Source organism: Rana temporaria, chromosome 3 (genome assembly GCF_905171775.1).
Source record: "Rana temporaria chromosome 3, aRanTem1.1, whole genome shotgun sequence".
In the NCBI taxonomy this organism is placed as follows: Eukaryota; Metazoa; Chordata; class Amphibia; order Anura; family Ranidae; genus Rana; species Rana temporaria.
The window spans coordinates 359,071,473-359,088,698 of record NC_053491.1 but is presented as its reverse complement, the minus strand read 5'-3'; the positions used below and the strand labels follow the sequence as shown (position 1 = coordinate 359,088,698).

The 17,226-nt window shown below is 45.3% G+C and overlaps 1 protein-coding gene across 1 annotated transcript in view; it reads left to right on the top strand.

Annotated features, from left to right (window-relative positions):
• Positions 1 to 405: 405 nt before the first annotated feature.
• Positions 406 to 17,226, top strand: part of LOC120932692 (sodium- and chloride-dependent GABA transporter 1-like) — a 57,923-nt gene continuing 41,102 nt past the window's right edge. The window contains exons 1-4 of the mRNA XM_040345255.1: positions 406 to 517; positions 4,293 to 4,653; positions 11,654 to 11,785; positions 16,094 to 16,194. Of these exons, the coding sequence (XP_040201189.1) occupies positions 4,422 to 4,653; positions 11,654 to 11,785; positions 16,094 to 16,194 (465 nt within the window). The 5' untranslated portion in view covers positions 406 to 517; positions 4,293 to 4,421. The remainder of the gene's footprint in view (positions 518 to 4,292; positions 4,654 to 11,653; positions 11,786 to 16,093; positions 16,195 to 17,226) is intronic.

Sequence of the window (17,226 nt, the reverse complement as noted above, 5' to 3'; positions counted from 1 at the left end):
GCATGCACACAACCGTTGTTCACGTCCAATTAAAAAAATTGCATTTTTCTCGTCATGAAAAACAGCATAAGGCTAACGCTAACCCCAACTCAAGCACTAACCCTAATATGAAGCTAAATCCTAAGTAGAAATCTCTGCTTCCCTTTAAGACATGTCAGGAATCTCAAACTCGAAAACAGAATTTTTAAAGGACCCACTCTGAAAAAATTGTAAACAATCAATTCAATATTTGACCACCCCGCTGCTTCAATCTGACCATTTTTTAGGGTACAGTCAGGAGTAAGCAGATTTGTGGATCACAGATCCAAATTGCCATTCTTTAGGGACACGGTACAAGTCAGCGCTGCCTTCTGGCTTGATGGTGATTATATTGGACATAAACTGGAAGCTCATTAACACTCTGTCAATATCTAAGCTAATGATGGAGAGGGGTGCGGTGAGAGCACAGAGCGCTGGTGGGCAATCACTTTGGGTACAACGTCAGTGAATGGCAGGACACATGGAGGAGCAGTTCAAGGTAAGCTGATAATGGGTGCCATCTTGTTTATTAAGGTGTCTGTAAATCTTATACATTTAGATATGGGTGTAGTTAGATAAAGAGATGAGAAAAGGAAGCCCTCAGAACTATTAATATAAATATTAGTAAGATATTAACTGAAGTGGCTCAGCTAGACAATGCACATGGTTTACATCTGCAATCCTGGGTCCTCCTTACGTGGGCATAGGATACAAAGAATCATGTGGTACACTGGATCTTCCAGTGTGGATTCAGGCAGGCTAATGAGAGTTTCTTTTTAAATAATGTCCACCTTATATATTGTGGGGATAGATGTTTTGCTTCACGCAGTTTCAAATTCCTATCTTGTAATCTAAGTGAATGAGCCCATTCACACCAGCTGGTGCACATATCATGCGCACACTGCCATGCGTCGTTACAACACATCACAGTGTTATTGTTTTTTTAACTTTATTTCAGTTTAAAAAAAGAAACACTTAATTTAACTCATTGCACAACAGCACAATGCAACTTCATGCATTGTAATGTGTTTTTATGTTTTGCATAACATACTGCATTTTTTATGCTATGCACACCGATGCATGGTGTAAACAGGGCACATAAAATCAACTCTCTCTGATTCCTTTCATTGAGTCTGTGTTGATCAATGCAGATTAATAGCCACATGAAATGGCCTGGAAGGTCGGATTCGGCCCACGGGCCTTGTGTTTGACACCTGTGCTATAGTACATAGTCCCTAGTTCATTTCGGGAGTGGGCAGGAAGAAGGTGGATTCCTTCCTACATATGGTAGGACCATAGAGAATGAATAGAGCCATCCTATAACAAGAAATCAGATCACAGCAGAAATAAAAGAAATTTTAAGGAGGGTGAGTGCAAAAGAAGGTACTTTTCTGAGTTGTGAATGATTCAGATCATAAAATAGCACTTATCTTCACAAGAAATAAAAATGTTAAATTAAAAAATAAACATTTTATTTTTTACCACGGTCTGAACTTTTACATATGAACTTGAATTATAACAATACTATTGTTTAAAGGGTTTTTAGTGACAGCTGATCCAACAGTACATAGCTTCACCTGTCACCTGTCAACTTGATATCTTAAACTACCTGTTTGTATAGTATCAAACATGTGATCAGCATCTCACAATCAATAAAAAGTTCATATCTTATGCATCATGTGTTAAAATCCATAATCCTGATATTGTCTAAAAATCTGAGGATTTAGAATGCAATAGTACTGAAACATATCAGATAATTCCAATGCAGGTAAGGAGCAGCTGTTTAGATCAATAGCTGCAAAATTCATAGCGCATTCCAAAAGACGTATGCAGTCTCTGTATTTCACCCAAATGCACAAATATTTATTTGATGTTTCACGTGCTTGGGGATCAAGCATTTCTTTGTCGGCAGCTGACAGGTGTAAATCCTCGGAAACAAACAATTACGGATTTCAACCCAAACAGGGTCTGTTTGTCTTTGAGACAAAGGTGTAGATCTAAACACATATTTTATTGGAGCGAGTAAGGAATGGTTAGAAGAACCCACGTTGGGTAGATTTTGCTGTCTGTGCTCCACTCAAGAGATTTCCAAGAATGTTGAAGGGAAAGTTGTCAACGGAACTGGTATCCACATTTAAGTTTTCCTTTCCTTTAACTGTTTTAGTGCCAAATATAAAAAAAGAAGAAAAGCATTGAAAATTGTAATAATATGTAAAAAGGTACTACAGCGCTATTACTAAAACCATATAAAATACTAAAGATAAGCTGCAGACACGTGAGGTGCACAAAACCAAAGTGAATAAATAAGAAAATATTGTGTTGCGCTGATAATCAAGTAAAAAATTGCATACATATATATATATATATACCATATACATAAATAAGAACCCCCTACACCTCAAATCAGGGAGGTATATGTGCAAAAGATAAACAAAAATCACTAAAAAACTATAATGTGAAAAAGTTCTAATAGAACCAGCAAAAATAGTTCATGGAAAAAACACTGTTCAGTACATAGGCTAATAGGAGACAGGTGTGAGATCCACAGTCCTCTGGTGTGCAGCTGTCATTATAGCAAAAACACCTTTCCCTCTACTCCTGTCAGCAGGGGGCTCTGTGTCACCCCTGCCTACCACCTGCTCTGTTACTTCCCCCACCCACCTGGGTTAGTCAAGGCACCAATCAACACAAAAGAGAAAAGGATGATGCAACAGCGCTGCCTATAGGAAATAGTGGGCTCTGAACTACAGACCCCGGTTAGCCCTGCAAAAGAGAAGCGGCGCCAGAGACTGAGTCACTGGAACACCCTTTCCAATATACAGACTGTGCTGCACTACAGGTCAGATTTGCTGGTGCGGTGGAGGAAAGGGGTACCTGTCTGTTTGCAAATGGCTAGTCTGCAGCTGACTAACGACGTTGGGGCCCAGTAATCGTTGACGCGCTTTAAGGTAATCAAAAAGGCTTTCAGGCAGTATTTTATAGTAGCTGGTTGGGTACCAACTAATGGCTTAGTCTCTAGTGGTGGTAGTCAGTAATGGCTGCCAGGCCCTCTTACCAGACCCAGCGATACAGCAACAATGATCCCTCTAGTTGGACGTCCACTCCCTCTGGGTTGCCTGGGCGACTCCGGTTTGTAGTGCAGCACAGTCTGTATCCTGGAAGAGGTGACCTTGGCACAGTAAAGGGTGTACCAGTGGCTTATTATCTGGAGCTGGCAGCCTGCAGCAAATCCTTGTGCTCCCCTGTCCCGCACTGGTCTGACTTTGTTGTTGGATTTTGCTTGGAAAAGTTTTTCAGGGCTAATGGGGGCTGTAGTTCAGAGCCCACTATTACCTATAGGCAGCGCTGTCTCTGGGGACTACATGTCCCCTTATCCTTTTCTCTGTATTGATTGGTCCCTTGCCACCGTAACCCAGGAGGGAGGGGGAAGAAACAGAGCAGACACCGAGTGGGGATGACACATATTAATAATACATTTTATTTAAAGGTGCCCTTCAGAACATGGAAGGTCACCTTATGAGGATAGCATCAGAGCAACAAAAAATATAAAATAGAATAAATATACCTTAAATGATAAAAACAAGTCAATGAAATCAAGCAGGGTATGCTAGCTTAAAGAAATAGGCAAGTGGATGGAACATTGAGATGGATAGAAGAAGAAGACCCTAAAGTGCGGGAGGGTCTGTTGATGTGCAGGAGTTTAGAAAGGTAATTTCGGAGGAGCGAAGTTGTAAATTACATTAAAGGTAAGTAAGTAAGAGAATCTTGAACTGGACTGGAAGCCAGTAGAGATGCTGAGGTACTAATTCTAACAGGAGTAGGGGGCGAGTGGACAGGAACATGCAGATCCACTCTCCTCCGGTTCTCTGTCACTCTCACTATGGGGCGGGGAGAACCCAGCTACACAAGGGCTATTTATCTCAGTGCTTCTGATCTCCTGCTATCCACATGCACTTCCTCCAGTGTAGGCTGCTTCATATTGCCCTGTCTTGGCTTCCTGACAGCTACAACATTGCAATGTGTGTCAACATACGGACTTACAGTCACCACAAGGGGTGCATGTGACTAGGTGACCAAAGAAGATCGCAATTGGGAGAAATTTGTTACCCTATGACAGGAAGTGCCTGAACAAAGACCTTCCCCAGAGGATGACCAGCTGCAGAGTTTATTAGATTGAAAATTACTTTTGAAATTACATCAACATGTTGAAACTTATATGATATTTTAGGGGTTGTGTTTACATCTACTTTAAAATATATATTTTATCCCAACAGCTGTGACCAAACTCAGCATTCCCTTTTGTGGAACATTTCTAGTCTCTCTGAAGAATCTTAGTTGTTGTCTCTACTAAGTGCCCCTCTTTTGAGAAGGCCCGACCTCTTTTCCCTCTTTGTTGGACCAGTATGGGAAAGATTGATTGTGACTCTGTGGAGCTAACCTCACCAAGTGAGGTCCGGCATGCTTTGCCCATCGAAACTCACTGTTCAGTTCCAGCAGCTGCCAAGAAGAAATCGGACACAGAGGACCGAGGAACATGGAAAGGGAGATTTGACTTCTTGCTGTCCTGCGTGGGGTATGCCATCGGACTGGGAAATGTGTGGAGATTCCCATATTTGTGTGGAAAAAATGGAGGAGGTGAGATGGTATCGGTTCCATACATGTTACATAGTTACCTGAGTTGTAAAAAAAAATTGTACAACAAATCAAGCCAATTTTAAATGCCATCTGATTGGGTAAACCCTCCCTTGTTTAACAGAGCCCAATTCTGCCACACAGGAAGAAAAGACTGCCTCTTGACCCTGCAAACCTAGTTGTAATCAAAATATTATCCATACTATCCTATCTCATTAAGACAATTTTCCCTCTTAGAGATGAGCCTTCACTGTATGTATTAACAAAGTGCAGTGTTCCTCTGAAAAGCGACTTGTCCCGTGTCATTACACACTGTAACTTGTATGTTAGCATTAGGAGGTACTTGCACCCACTCCACCAGTCAGCGTATCTCTGTTACCTCACTCCCAGTAACAGAATAGGGTCCCGCCAAGCACGTAGTGCGGACCTCATGCATGCTCTCACTTGACTCTGGCCTTCCCGTACCACGTGACCATCTCCATAACGCTAGTCTGCTCCCGGTTGCCATGGGAGACATGATGCTAGGGAGGGAGCCAGAACATCAACCCCTTTCGCTTTCGGAGAACTTTACCAGGTACCATGACTATGACTGGTTGCTGTATCTTGTTCCTTCACTTGGTTACTCACTACACTCTTCTTCCAGTCCTTGCCAAGTTAACTTTTTGTAGTAGTGTTACTTCATACCCCTTAGGCCCCATGCACACGGACGCCGGTGCAAACTCTGCTAAACACACGTTTTTTAGGCTCCGTGCACACTAGGCTTAAAAAAACGTCTGTTCCTTGTGGAGTAAAAAACGTCCATATAGAGCATTTTTTTGTACAAAGTTTAGATGAGTTTAGGAGAGTTTTACGTTTTTTCTGCCAGTGAGCTCCAATCAGAAACGCGAATGAGAAGGTTTTTTTTTCCTGCCTCTAAACGTTGTTCTCAAAAATATGCCTGTAAACATCCTAATGTGTATGGATACAAAGGGTAACATTGAGTTGCTTCTACAGGCAGAACACAAAACTTCTGTAGAAGCAACATTTTTTATTCCAGTGTGCATGGAGCCCAAAGGCTAAAACCGTCGTTTAAATACCCCCGTTTTGCCGCGAATTTCGCTGCGTTTTACCACGTTTGCGTTTATAAGCGTTTAGTTAAGAAACATCATAAGACCCTCCCTAAGCTCAAAAAACAATATTATTTAACCATTTTAGCCATTTTGTGAGACCAGAGTGAGTAGCAGCTGAGAGAGCAGCAGTGTACTTGTATTTACAGTGTCACTTGCCACATCACCTGCCACAAGCTGCGGATTGTCCACTTGCCACGTTACCTGGCCACGCAACCTGCCACAAGTTGTGGATTGTCCACTGGCCATGTCACCTGGCCACGTCACCTGTTATGTCACCTGGCCACGCCACCTGCCACAAGTTGTGGATTGTCCACTTGCCATGTCACCTGACCACGTCACCTGGTCACGTCACCTGACCACGTCACCTGCCACAAGTTGTGGATTGTCCACGTCACCTGCCACATCAACTGGCCACGTCACCTGCCACAAGTTGTGGATTGTCCACTTGCCACGTCACCTGACCACGACACCTGCCACAAGTTATGGATTGTCCACTTGCCACATCACCTGGCCATATCACCTGGCCACGTCACCTGCCACAAGTTGTGGATTATCCACTTGCCATGTCACCTGGCAATGTCATCTGGCCACATCACCTGCCACAAGTTGTGGATTGTCCACTTGCCACATCACCTGCCACAAGTTGCGGATTGTCCACTTGCCACGTCACCTGGCCATGTCACCTGGCCACGTCCCCTGCCACATCACCTGTTCACATCATCTGGCCACAAGTTGTGGATTGTCCATTGGCCACATCACCTGGCCACGTCACCTGCCACAAGTTGTGGATTGTTCACTTGCCACATCACTTGGCCACGTTACTTGCCACATCACCTGCCACAAGTTGTGGATTGTCCACTTGCCACATGACCTGGCCACATCACCTGCCACGTCACCTGGCCATGTCACCTGCCACAAGTTGTGGATTGTCCAATGGCCACGTCACCTGGCCACGTCACCTGGCCACGTCACCTGGCTACGTCACCTACCACAAATTGTGGATTGTCCACTTGCCACGTCACCTGGCCATGTCACCTGCCACAAGTTGTGGATTGTCCACTGGCCACATCACCTGGCCACATCACCTGCCACGTCTCCTGCCACAAGTTGTGGATTGTCCACAATGCAATGCAAGCAATTACAGTTTTTTATGTTTTTTTTATGTTTTTTCATTATTTGCCATAATTTTTGAGATTTCTAATGTAAAAAAAATAGGTCACCTCTAAAAACGGCTATAAACAAAATCTTTTGCGTCTGAACCCATTTTTTTGCTTCTGGAAAAACTAGGTTAAACGCCTAAAAACAGCAATAAACGAGACTGTGTGCATGAACACATAGGATAACATTGAATGTGTTCAGGGGCAGTTGAAAAAGCTGTCCAACTGCCTCTAAACACACGTTTACCAGCGTTTACGAGCGTCTCGTGTGCATGGGGCCTTAGTGCACTTATAGGCTCAGTGCAGGGCTGTAGGATGAGCTACATACATAGTGCAGGGTTGTAGGATGAGCTATATACAGAGTGCAGGGTTGTAGGATGAGCTATATACAGAGTGCAGGGTTGTAGTATGAGCTATGTACAGAGTGCAGGGTTCAGGGATGAGCTGCATACAGAGTGCAGGGTTCTGGGATCAGCTGCATGCAGAGTGCAGGGTTCTGGGATCAGCTGCATGCAGAGTGCAGGGTTCTGGGATGTAAAATGGGAGTGGCAGTATAATGGGAGGGGGCAGTGGAGGGCAGTATAATGGGAGGGGGGCAGTATGATGGGAGGGGGTGGTAGTGGAGGGCAGTATAATGGGGGGGGGGAGTGGAGGGCAGTATGGGGGGACTGTACATCCTGACTGGAGGGGGCAGTGTATGCATACCTTCCAACCGTCCCAGATTGCCCATGAAAGTCCCGCTGTGGGAAGTCTGTCCCGCGTCCCGGGCACCTTCATTGCGGGACATTGCCCGGAAATGCCACCTTGGCCGATCTGATGCCCCCTAGTTCTGGCTGAGACCCGCTTTATTTCACCCCCAGACACTGCCTGGCTCACTGCCAAAACAACATGTTGCTAGACACGGCCCGCCTGGCGTCTAACAACCAGTGACGTCACGACGAGGAGAGCGGAGCCCCAGCATTCAGAGCGAGCCGGAGGATTCCTCCTCCTCGCGCCTAAGCTCTGCCCACGACTCCGCGTCTTCCCTGAAGGCTGTTCCTGCCGCTGGAAAAAAGGTAGGAGAAATGCCACACCCCCTTAATGGAGAATTAACCAAAAAAAAGTTTATTAAATCCACAAGTGCTTTTTTTTTTACCACTACTATTCCTTTATATTGGCTTTAAAATGTATAAATGCAGCAATTTAGAAATTGTATGAAAGGTTTAGCACTGGGAAACAATTTTTGAAAGATTAAAAGTGCATTTTATATACAACTATATGGATCAGACCAAAATGAGGGACAAATAAGGAGGAATGACTCAGGGACGGAGGGACATTGCTCCAAATCAGGACAGTCCCTCGAAATCAGGGACAGTTGGGAGCTATGCTTTAACCTTAAAGTGTTACTAAACCCAGGACCCTGCATTCACTATATCTGGTCTCACACAGTACACAGAATATGGAAATGCAATCATTTTAGTAAATGTCAACAGCTAAATACCTTTTCTCATCAGCAGTATATAGCAGTCTTGTGACTTCCATCAGTTTCTGGAGAAGCATGTAGGAGGAGTTTTCATACTTCACTGAGCAGTCTTATGAGGCTGCAGGGCTCCTGACCCTCTATCTAGACATGTCTGGACAGTAGGGATGAGCTTTGAGCTTTGAGTTTGAGTCGAACTCATGTTCGACTCGAACATTGCCTGTTCGGCAAACAACGAACAATTTGGGGTGTTCGCGGCAAAAAAAGTCTATGGGAGAAATCTAAAGTGCTAATTTTAAAGGCTATTATGCAAGTTATTGTCCTAAAAAGTGTTTGGGGACCTGGGTCCTGCACCAGGGGACATGTATCAATGCAAAAAAAAGTTTTAAAAAGGGCCGGTTTTTCGGGAGCAGTGAATTTAATAATGCTTAAAGTGAAATCATAAAAGTGAAATATTCCTTTAAATTTCGTACCTAGGGGGGGGTGTAAACTAAGCATGTGAAATAGCACATGTTTCCCATACTTAGAGCTGTCTCTGCACAAAGTGTCATTTCTGAAAGAAAAAAGTCATTTAACCCCCCTGGCGGTATTCCCGAGTCTGGCTTGGGGTAAGATTTCATTACCAAACGTGGTATCCCCGAGCCAGACTGGGATCGCCTCGCAGCAGCCACAGGCGGAGTTACTTACCTTGTCCCTGGATCCTGCGATGCATTCCCGCTGTGTGAACGAGCGGCGTCCTTGCTCGATTCACACAGTGTCCCTGTGTGCTGCCGATCTCCGTTCCCTGCGACGTTACGACGCACAGGGGCGGAGACCGGCGCCAAATTCAAAAAAGTAAATAAACACATTACATACAGTATACTGTAATCTTATAGATTACAGTACTGTATGTAAAAAAAAACACACCCCCTTTGTCCCTAGTTGTCTGCCCAGTGCCCTACATGTACTTTTGTATAATAAAAACTGTTCTTTCTGCCTGCAAACTGTAGATTGTCCATAGCAACCAAAAAGTGTCCCTTTATGTCAAAAGTGGTTTTAGAGCAGCTAGAAAACAGCGATAATAAATTATAATCACTTGCAGAATTGAGCGATAGCGATTTGTGGGGAAATTCATCATAAAAAAGTAATGACAGCGACAATTCTGCAACTGAGCAAATTTCAGTGTTTTTGATTTGATTACAAATTTAAAAAAAAAATGACGTGGGGTTCCCCCCAAATATCCATTCCAGGCCCTTCAGGTCCGGTGTGAATTTTAAGGGGAACTCCACCTCAAATTAAAAAAAATAGCGTGGAGTTCCCCCAAAAATCCACACCAGACCCCTTATCCGAGCACGTAACCTGGCCAGCCGCAGAAAAGAGGGGGGGACAGAGAGTGCCCCCCCTCTCCTGAACCGTACCAGGCCACATGCCCTCAACATGGGGAGGATGTCCCCATGTTGATGGGGATAAGGGCCTCATCCCCACAACCCTTGCCCGTGGTTGTGGGTGTCTGCAGGCGGGGGGCTTATCAGAATCTGGAAGACCCCTTTAACAAAGGGGACCCCCAGATCCTGCCCCCCCCATGTGAATTGGTAATGGGGTACATTGTACCCCTACCATTTAACGAAGGAAGTGTAAATAGTTGTAAAAAAAACACACACACACTGTGGAAAAAAGTCCTTTATAAAAAAAAAAAAATCCAGCGGTGCTAATCCACTCTCGGTCCCGGCTCCCTGCTCCAACGTTGTTGGTATCCAGCGACGGGTGATCTCCTCTCCGGTCCAGCGATGAGAAGATCGTCCGGGATCCAGAGCGCAGCATCGCCGGCCGCCTGTGTCCACCGGAGACAGCCCGGCGAATGACGCTGCTGAAGCTATGACATTTCTTATATAGGTGAGGCAGGGCCACCTGTCACGTGACCCCCTCCCCCTCTGACGCACCCTCTGCTACGTCACTGAGGAAGCCCAGGCCTCCCCCTTGCGTCAGAGGGGGCGGGGTCACGTGACAGGTGGCCCCGCCTCACCAATATAAGAAATGTCATAGCTTCAGCAGCGTTATTCGCCGGGCTGTCTCCGGTGTTGGATGTCCCCTTGATGGGGACAAGGGCTCATCCCCACAACCACCGGGCAAGGGTTGTGGGGATGAGGCCCTTGTCCCCATCAACATGGGGACATCCTCCCCATGTTGAGGGCATGTGGCCTGGTACGGCGCTCTCTGTCCCCCCCTCTTTTCTGCGGCCGGCCAGGTTACGTGCTCGGATAAGGGGTCTGGTGTGGATTTTTGGGGGAACTCCATGCCATTTTTTTTTATTTGGGGTGGAGTTCCCCTTAAAATCTGCGGCCGGCCAGGTTACGTGCTCGGATAAGGGGTCTGGTGTGGATTTTTGGGGGAACTCCATGCCATTTTTTTTTTATTTGGGGTGGAGTTCCCCTTAAAATCCACACCAGACCTGAAGGGTCTGGAATGGATATTTGGGGGGAACCCCACGTCATTTTTTTATAAATTGACGGTGGGGTTCCCCTTAATATCCATACCAGACCTGAAGGGCCTGGTTATTGAATTTGGGGGGACCCCACGCTTTTTTTTTTTTTTTATGAATGAATTATCTCTGTTTTGCCAGGAGCCGACAATTCATTACAGCCGCGAGTCAGTTTTAAATTACTTTTTTTCTTTCAGAAATTACACTGTGTGCAGAGACAGTTCTAACTACGGGAAACAAGCATTATTAAATTCACTGCTCCCGAAAAAACTGACATTTTTAAAACTTTTTTTTGCATTGACACATGTCCCCTGGGACAGGACCCAGGTCCCCAAACACATTTTAGGACAATAACGTGCATATTAGCCTTTAAAATTAGTACTTTAGATTTCAAACGTTCGAGTCCCATAGACTTTAACGGGGTTCTAAAGTTCACATGAACATTTGGTGTGTTCGCAGGTTTTGGTGCGAACCAAACAGGGGGGTGTTCGGCTCATCCCTACTGGACACTGCTGATTGGCCCTGTGCTAATCATATACACTCTCCCAAGAACAAAAAAAACTCTCTAGCAATACACACCAAACTGAGCATGTGCAGCCTGACACCAAAGGATCTGTCTTATCTGGACTTGTCCAGGGAAGGGAGGATCTGTGCATACAGGATCAAGCAGCCTTTTTACACAATGCAGAGGATTAACCATTTGGGTTCCACAGTGAGTATAACAAGCATACTTTACTGCATATACAGACTGATTTTACTGTTGTGGGTTTAGTAACACTTTAAATTTGTTTCCAACATACCATGCCTTTGTTTTATCCAGGAGCATTTCTTATCCCATACTTCCTGACACTAGTCTTTGCCGGCATCCCGCTATTCTTCCTGGAGACGGCTCTGGGACAATTCACATCTATTGGAGGCCTGGGGGTGTGGAAGCTGGCTCCCATGTTTAAAGGTACAGTGTTTGTATGAATAGTGCTCAATATGAGAAAAAACATCATGTGAATGTTAACTTTAAGGTTTTCTGGAAATTGCCATTTTTGCTCTTTTACATGGTTGTCATTCCACATTATTATGAATGACAAAATCTGTACATAAAAAGGTTTGTAGAAATAAAGGGCCAGATTCTCGTATCTCCGCGCAATTTTGGGCAGGCGTAACGTATCTGATTTACCTTACGCCTCCGCAACTTACACGGGCAAGTGCTGTATTCTCAAAGCACTTGCTCCGTAAGTTGCGTAAGTTGCGTAGCGTAAATCGGCCGGCGTAAGCCTGCCTAATTCAAATTTGGATCAGGGGGGCATGTTTTATGTAAATCTACTGTGACCCGACGTGATTGACGTTTTTCCCGAACAGCGCATTTGCGCCGTCCGTGGAATTTCCCAGTGTGCATTGCTCCAAAGTATGCCGCAAGGACGTCATTGGTTTCGACGTGAACGTAAATGACGTCCAGCCCCATTCACGGACGACTTACGCAAACGACGTAACTTTTTCAAATTTCAACGCGGGAACGACGGCCATACTTAACATTGATGCGCCGCACTTATGCCACCATATAGCAGGGGCAACTATACGCCGGGAAAAGCCTAACGTAAACGTTTTAACTTTACTGCGTCGGCCGTGCGTACGTTCGGGAATTTGCGTATCTAGCTAATTTGCATACTCGACGCGGAATTCGACGGAAGCGCCACCTAGCGGTCAAAAAATTCAGTTTAGATCCGACGGCGTAAGAGACTTACGTCTGTCGGATCTAATGGGTATATATGCGTAACTGATTCTAAGAATCAGTCGCATAGATAGGACGGGTCAGATTAGGACTTACATGGCGCTGCGCCGTCGTAAGTCCTTTGAGAATCTGGTCCAAAATGCCTATAAAGTTAAGCTGGCCATAGTGAATTGTTTTGGGGTGGATGAAGGAATACTCTCTGGTGCACAGCAAGACTCCTCCACTGTCAGAATGCACCGATCAGATGGAAATATTCTATCATTTTCGTTTGAGAGAAGGCAGTCATTAGATTGATTTCTCTCAGATCCATGCTGAACCAGCTTAATTTAGATCCATCTATGGTGAGCTGACAGTCCCGTCCAGATAAGGTTAACTGGTCACAGTAATTGTTTAAGACTGGGTTCACACCTATGCGAATTGGATGCAGCTATCCCTGCATCCAATTCGCATGACAGGAGATTGTGAACGACTCTCTATGGATCCGGTTCACATATCTCTGTTATGGCTGCGGTTCAGCTTGCACAGGAGTGCTGTGCATCTTTGGTTCTGTTTCAGAGCCGAATTTAGGCAAAAATTCAAGCGGAGAACAGGGATGCACCGGACCCCTGCTGCGAGCCGCATCCATCGGAGGTGTGAACCCAGCCTAAAAAACAACCATTAATGTTTAGGGAATGCCAAGGGCCTCCATCATCAGGACTTTGTGAGACTGGACTGGAAATTAAGGTTCAGGGCCAGGCAAATTACTTTTTTTTCAAATCCTGGGGTTGAAAATCAACAATAGGACTGCTCTGATTGCTTGTTTAGCAGCTACCCAAAAATTCCCCAAATCATTTTTTGCTCACACCTTCCTTTCCCACACACCTTGGAACATTGCACTGATGACCATGTCAGTCTAGCACTACACTACTCTACAAACCAGGGGCGGATCCAGAGTCTAGTCTCGGGAGGGGCACTGCCAGAAAATAACTGAATTTAATGTATAATACAGTGTACAGAGGTCAGTAGGATGTAGGGTAGTGTGCATGGAACAGCAGGACAGAGGACAGGGGTCATTCGGATGAAGAGCAGTGTACAGGATCAGAAGAGCAAAGGACTTTGTGTCACCAGGGGGGTAAAAACGGCACACACTGGGGGGTCAGAACGGCTGGGGGGGGGGGGAACCAGGAGGGCATACACTGGGGGGGGGGGAATCAGGAGAGCATACACTGAGGGGGATCAGGAGAGCTTACACTGGGGGGGGGGGGGATCAGGAGAGCTTACTCTGGGGGGGGGGTCAGGAGAGCCTACACTGGGGGGAATCAGGAGAGCTTACACTGGGGGGGGGGGATCAGGAGAGCTTACACTGGGGGGGGGTATCAGGAAAGCAGTTTCATTCTCATGCTGAGAATGGCTGCCAGGTGTCCCGACCGTGGCTATGGTTACCTGGGGAGCGCTCAGAGTCAGTAATATTTTCTCTGGGGTGCAATTTCCCCATTGCCCCCCTGGATTCTCCCCCTGCTACAAACAGCGCCACCAAACATTTAGGCCACACAGGGCCAAACAATACAGTACAATTGTTAACAATGATACCTAGACTACTAATTATTGCTAACAGAGACCTTCTAGCTCTACCCTAAACACCCACCTATAACCCACCCCCCAACCCCAACTTGTCTCCCTTCGCCCTGAGTCCATCAATAGATCAGAATCAATTACACCTATTAAAGAGTGCCAAATTATGCCCAAAATAACAGGTTTACTTCAAGTTGAGTTGAGTTGAGAGTATAGAGCGGTCTTCCCCCGAAGGGTCCCGACACACATAGCAGAGTTCCTGGGAAAAGAGGACCCAGGAACCAGAAGCAGCACAGAGCGGTAGAAAGGGTGGAAGAGAGAGGCTACGCAGGGAAGACTTGCGTGAAAAGCCAAGAAGACCGGAATAGTAGGGGCCTCCTGGAGCTCGACAGGGAGGCTATTCCAGAAAGAGTGTTTAGAAAGCTAGAAGGAGGATAGGTGAGGCCTTATAACTGCCATATTGTAGGGGCTAGCCTAATGTGGCTGTGCCCAGGGGGGCCCTTAAAAATGAAAACAATCCCATATAGTCCTTGGTACAGTATATATTGAAAATGTTTAATAACCTGATGGCCTATACTATAAAGCTACCACGCCAATCTCACCCGGCAGTGAAAGAAGAGACTTACTTAGCTTTTTGTACAACCCCTATAAAGATAAGTGGCTCTGTATAAGGACATCATAGAATTTACCAGGCCTTTTCAGAAAGAAAACTGTCAGAGCACCAGAACAGTAAAATGTTAAGTAAAGTTCTGTGAGCATTGGAAAAGACCACTGACTCCACTAAGCCAAGAAGACAGACTGAGACCAACATGGGAATGGGGATAGCAAGTACCTTAGCAATGCAAGGGAAGAGAGTCACCGCTCCAGGTGGGTCTTGTAAGCAATTTAGGAACTTCTCAGCAAACCAAACTGCTGGCAATGCACTAGGCAAATGTGAAATTTCAAGAGGGATGGACAGCCGCACTCCAAAGGAACTTCAAAAGTTGTCTTTATTGGTAAAAATGGACATGCATCACAGAATACAGCCAAAAAAGTAGATAGCCGACGCGTTTCACACTAGTTCAGTGCTTAGTCATGGCTAAGCACTGAACTAGTGTAAAACACGTCGGCTGTCCCCTTTTTTGGCTGTATTCTGTGATGCATGTCCATTTTTACCAATAAAGACAACTTTTGAAGTTCCTTTGGAGTGCAGCTGTCCATCCCTCTTGAAATTTCACATTTACCTCAGCAATGCAAATTGTAACTTACAACCAAAAAATCTCTGATCACCTGGCATTTACAAAAAATATGGTAAAAATTTGCGTGGGAATTCACTACTCTGTTTTTTAATAAGACATTGCAAGCAGCCGGCATCCTTGCTGAATGGCTGTTGCAACAAAATCAGCTACGCGATAGGCCACCTTCTCACACTCAAGGAAACACCTTCTTCATGGACATCTAAATCCAATAAATGGTTATAAGGCACTGGTCAGCCTCCATGCCCTTGGAATTGTAATTTTTCAGCATTACATTTTACACAATGTTAATCAACCATGAAACATGTTTGGCTAAGAACAAGCTCTGAAGTCATTAGTCTTATCTTTGCTAAATTAATCACTGACCTGGAACAAGTAGGCAAGTCAAGTGATTGTAGTGAAACCAAGATGGAGATGTCAGGTTCGCGCCACAGCTTGTGCTTTGAAACCCCCTTTCCCAGCCACCCTAAGGCTAGCAATGGGCACAATACAACAGTCCTCGCAAATGTAGAGCTGCAGGTCCAGTGAAATTTACATTTTTGGGGCATTTTCTGTTACATAAATTATCCTGCTTTATGTCTGCTATATGTTTTCTCCACCTTTCCATGAGAATAGTGCTAATGATGATTAGGATTATTTGAGAGCTCACTGCTGGTCCCTAGAAGTTACACAATGTGTATAATATCATTGCTACAATATGTTCCTCATTATTTTTTTACCAGATACTCACTATACTGTGTCCTCATTCCAGGGGTCGGCATGGCCGCTGTGGTGCTGTCATTTTGGCTTAATATTTACTATATTGTGATTATTGCCTGGGCACTGTACTATCTCTTCAATTCCTTCTCCTCGGTAAGTAGAAAATGCCATTATTATTATTTTTTTATTCGGAATGATTGGATATACATAAAATATTGTCACCCTATTCGACCTTATCCATTTGTAGCACTACCCCCGAAGGAGCTGCTGGTTTGTTTTGGGCGGAATGTTACCTCTATTCCTTCGCCGTCTAGGGTATCAGATGAGAGTTGAGAAAAACCTCAATGTCCACACTTTAGGCTTCTTCTTTGCTTTATTTACCCACCGTGGTAAAAGAATAAAAGTAGTAGATGAAGAGGTGGAAGGGTAATAAGTAATAGGTTCAGGTGTATAACTTTTGTTCGGAAACACTCCTGCTTCCAGCAACGTAGCTTTCGTCGCCACTCTAGCCAGAGTGGGTATTGTGCACCTGGATAGACCTCTCTCACTAACCTAGCAGCCAGGATGTCACACGGAAACTTTAGTAAAGTCTCTGCCACAGACCTTCCCAAAGATGGAGATATATTCGGTCCAGAATCCTCTCAGCACAGGATTAAGCACCCGGATCTCTCTTGAGTAAATTCTTGTGAACTCAGAACTGACAGTTGACCATCACTCAGCCTCTCAGTAATAGTGCGTCCTTCAATGAGGTTCTAGGCCTCTCCTGGGATACCAGCTTTTTGCTCGGTGCTCTCCAAGGTTCTTCATCGAGTGGCTTCCTCCCTCAGGACCGACAGCACAGGACCACTCTGCAAGGGTAGACCCAGTCTGACTACCTGGCCTACTTAGTAGATCCTGGCCTGGGACGACAGGCCAGGATCGGCGACGACGACCCTGAACTAATGACTTCTGTCCCTTAAGTACTCCTCCCCAGCATGCACAGTGGTACGATCAACTCCCCTTGATTGGCTGCTGGAGGGGAACACCCAAAACACCTTGACCTGACTGCTGCCACCCTTGGCCTGGAGTGATAACGACACCCCAGACAACAATAGTGGTCACTCACAGTACATAACAGCCATTGCTGGAACAGAGGCCCCAAATTTAGAGAAAAATCATACAGTCTGAGTCAACTAACTCTCAGAC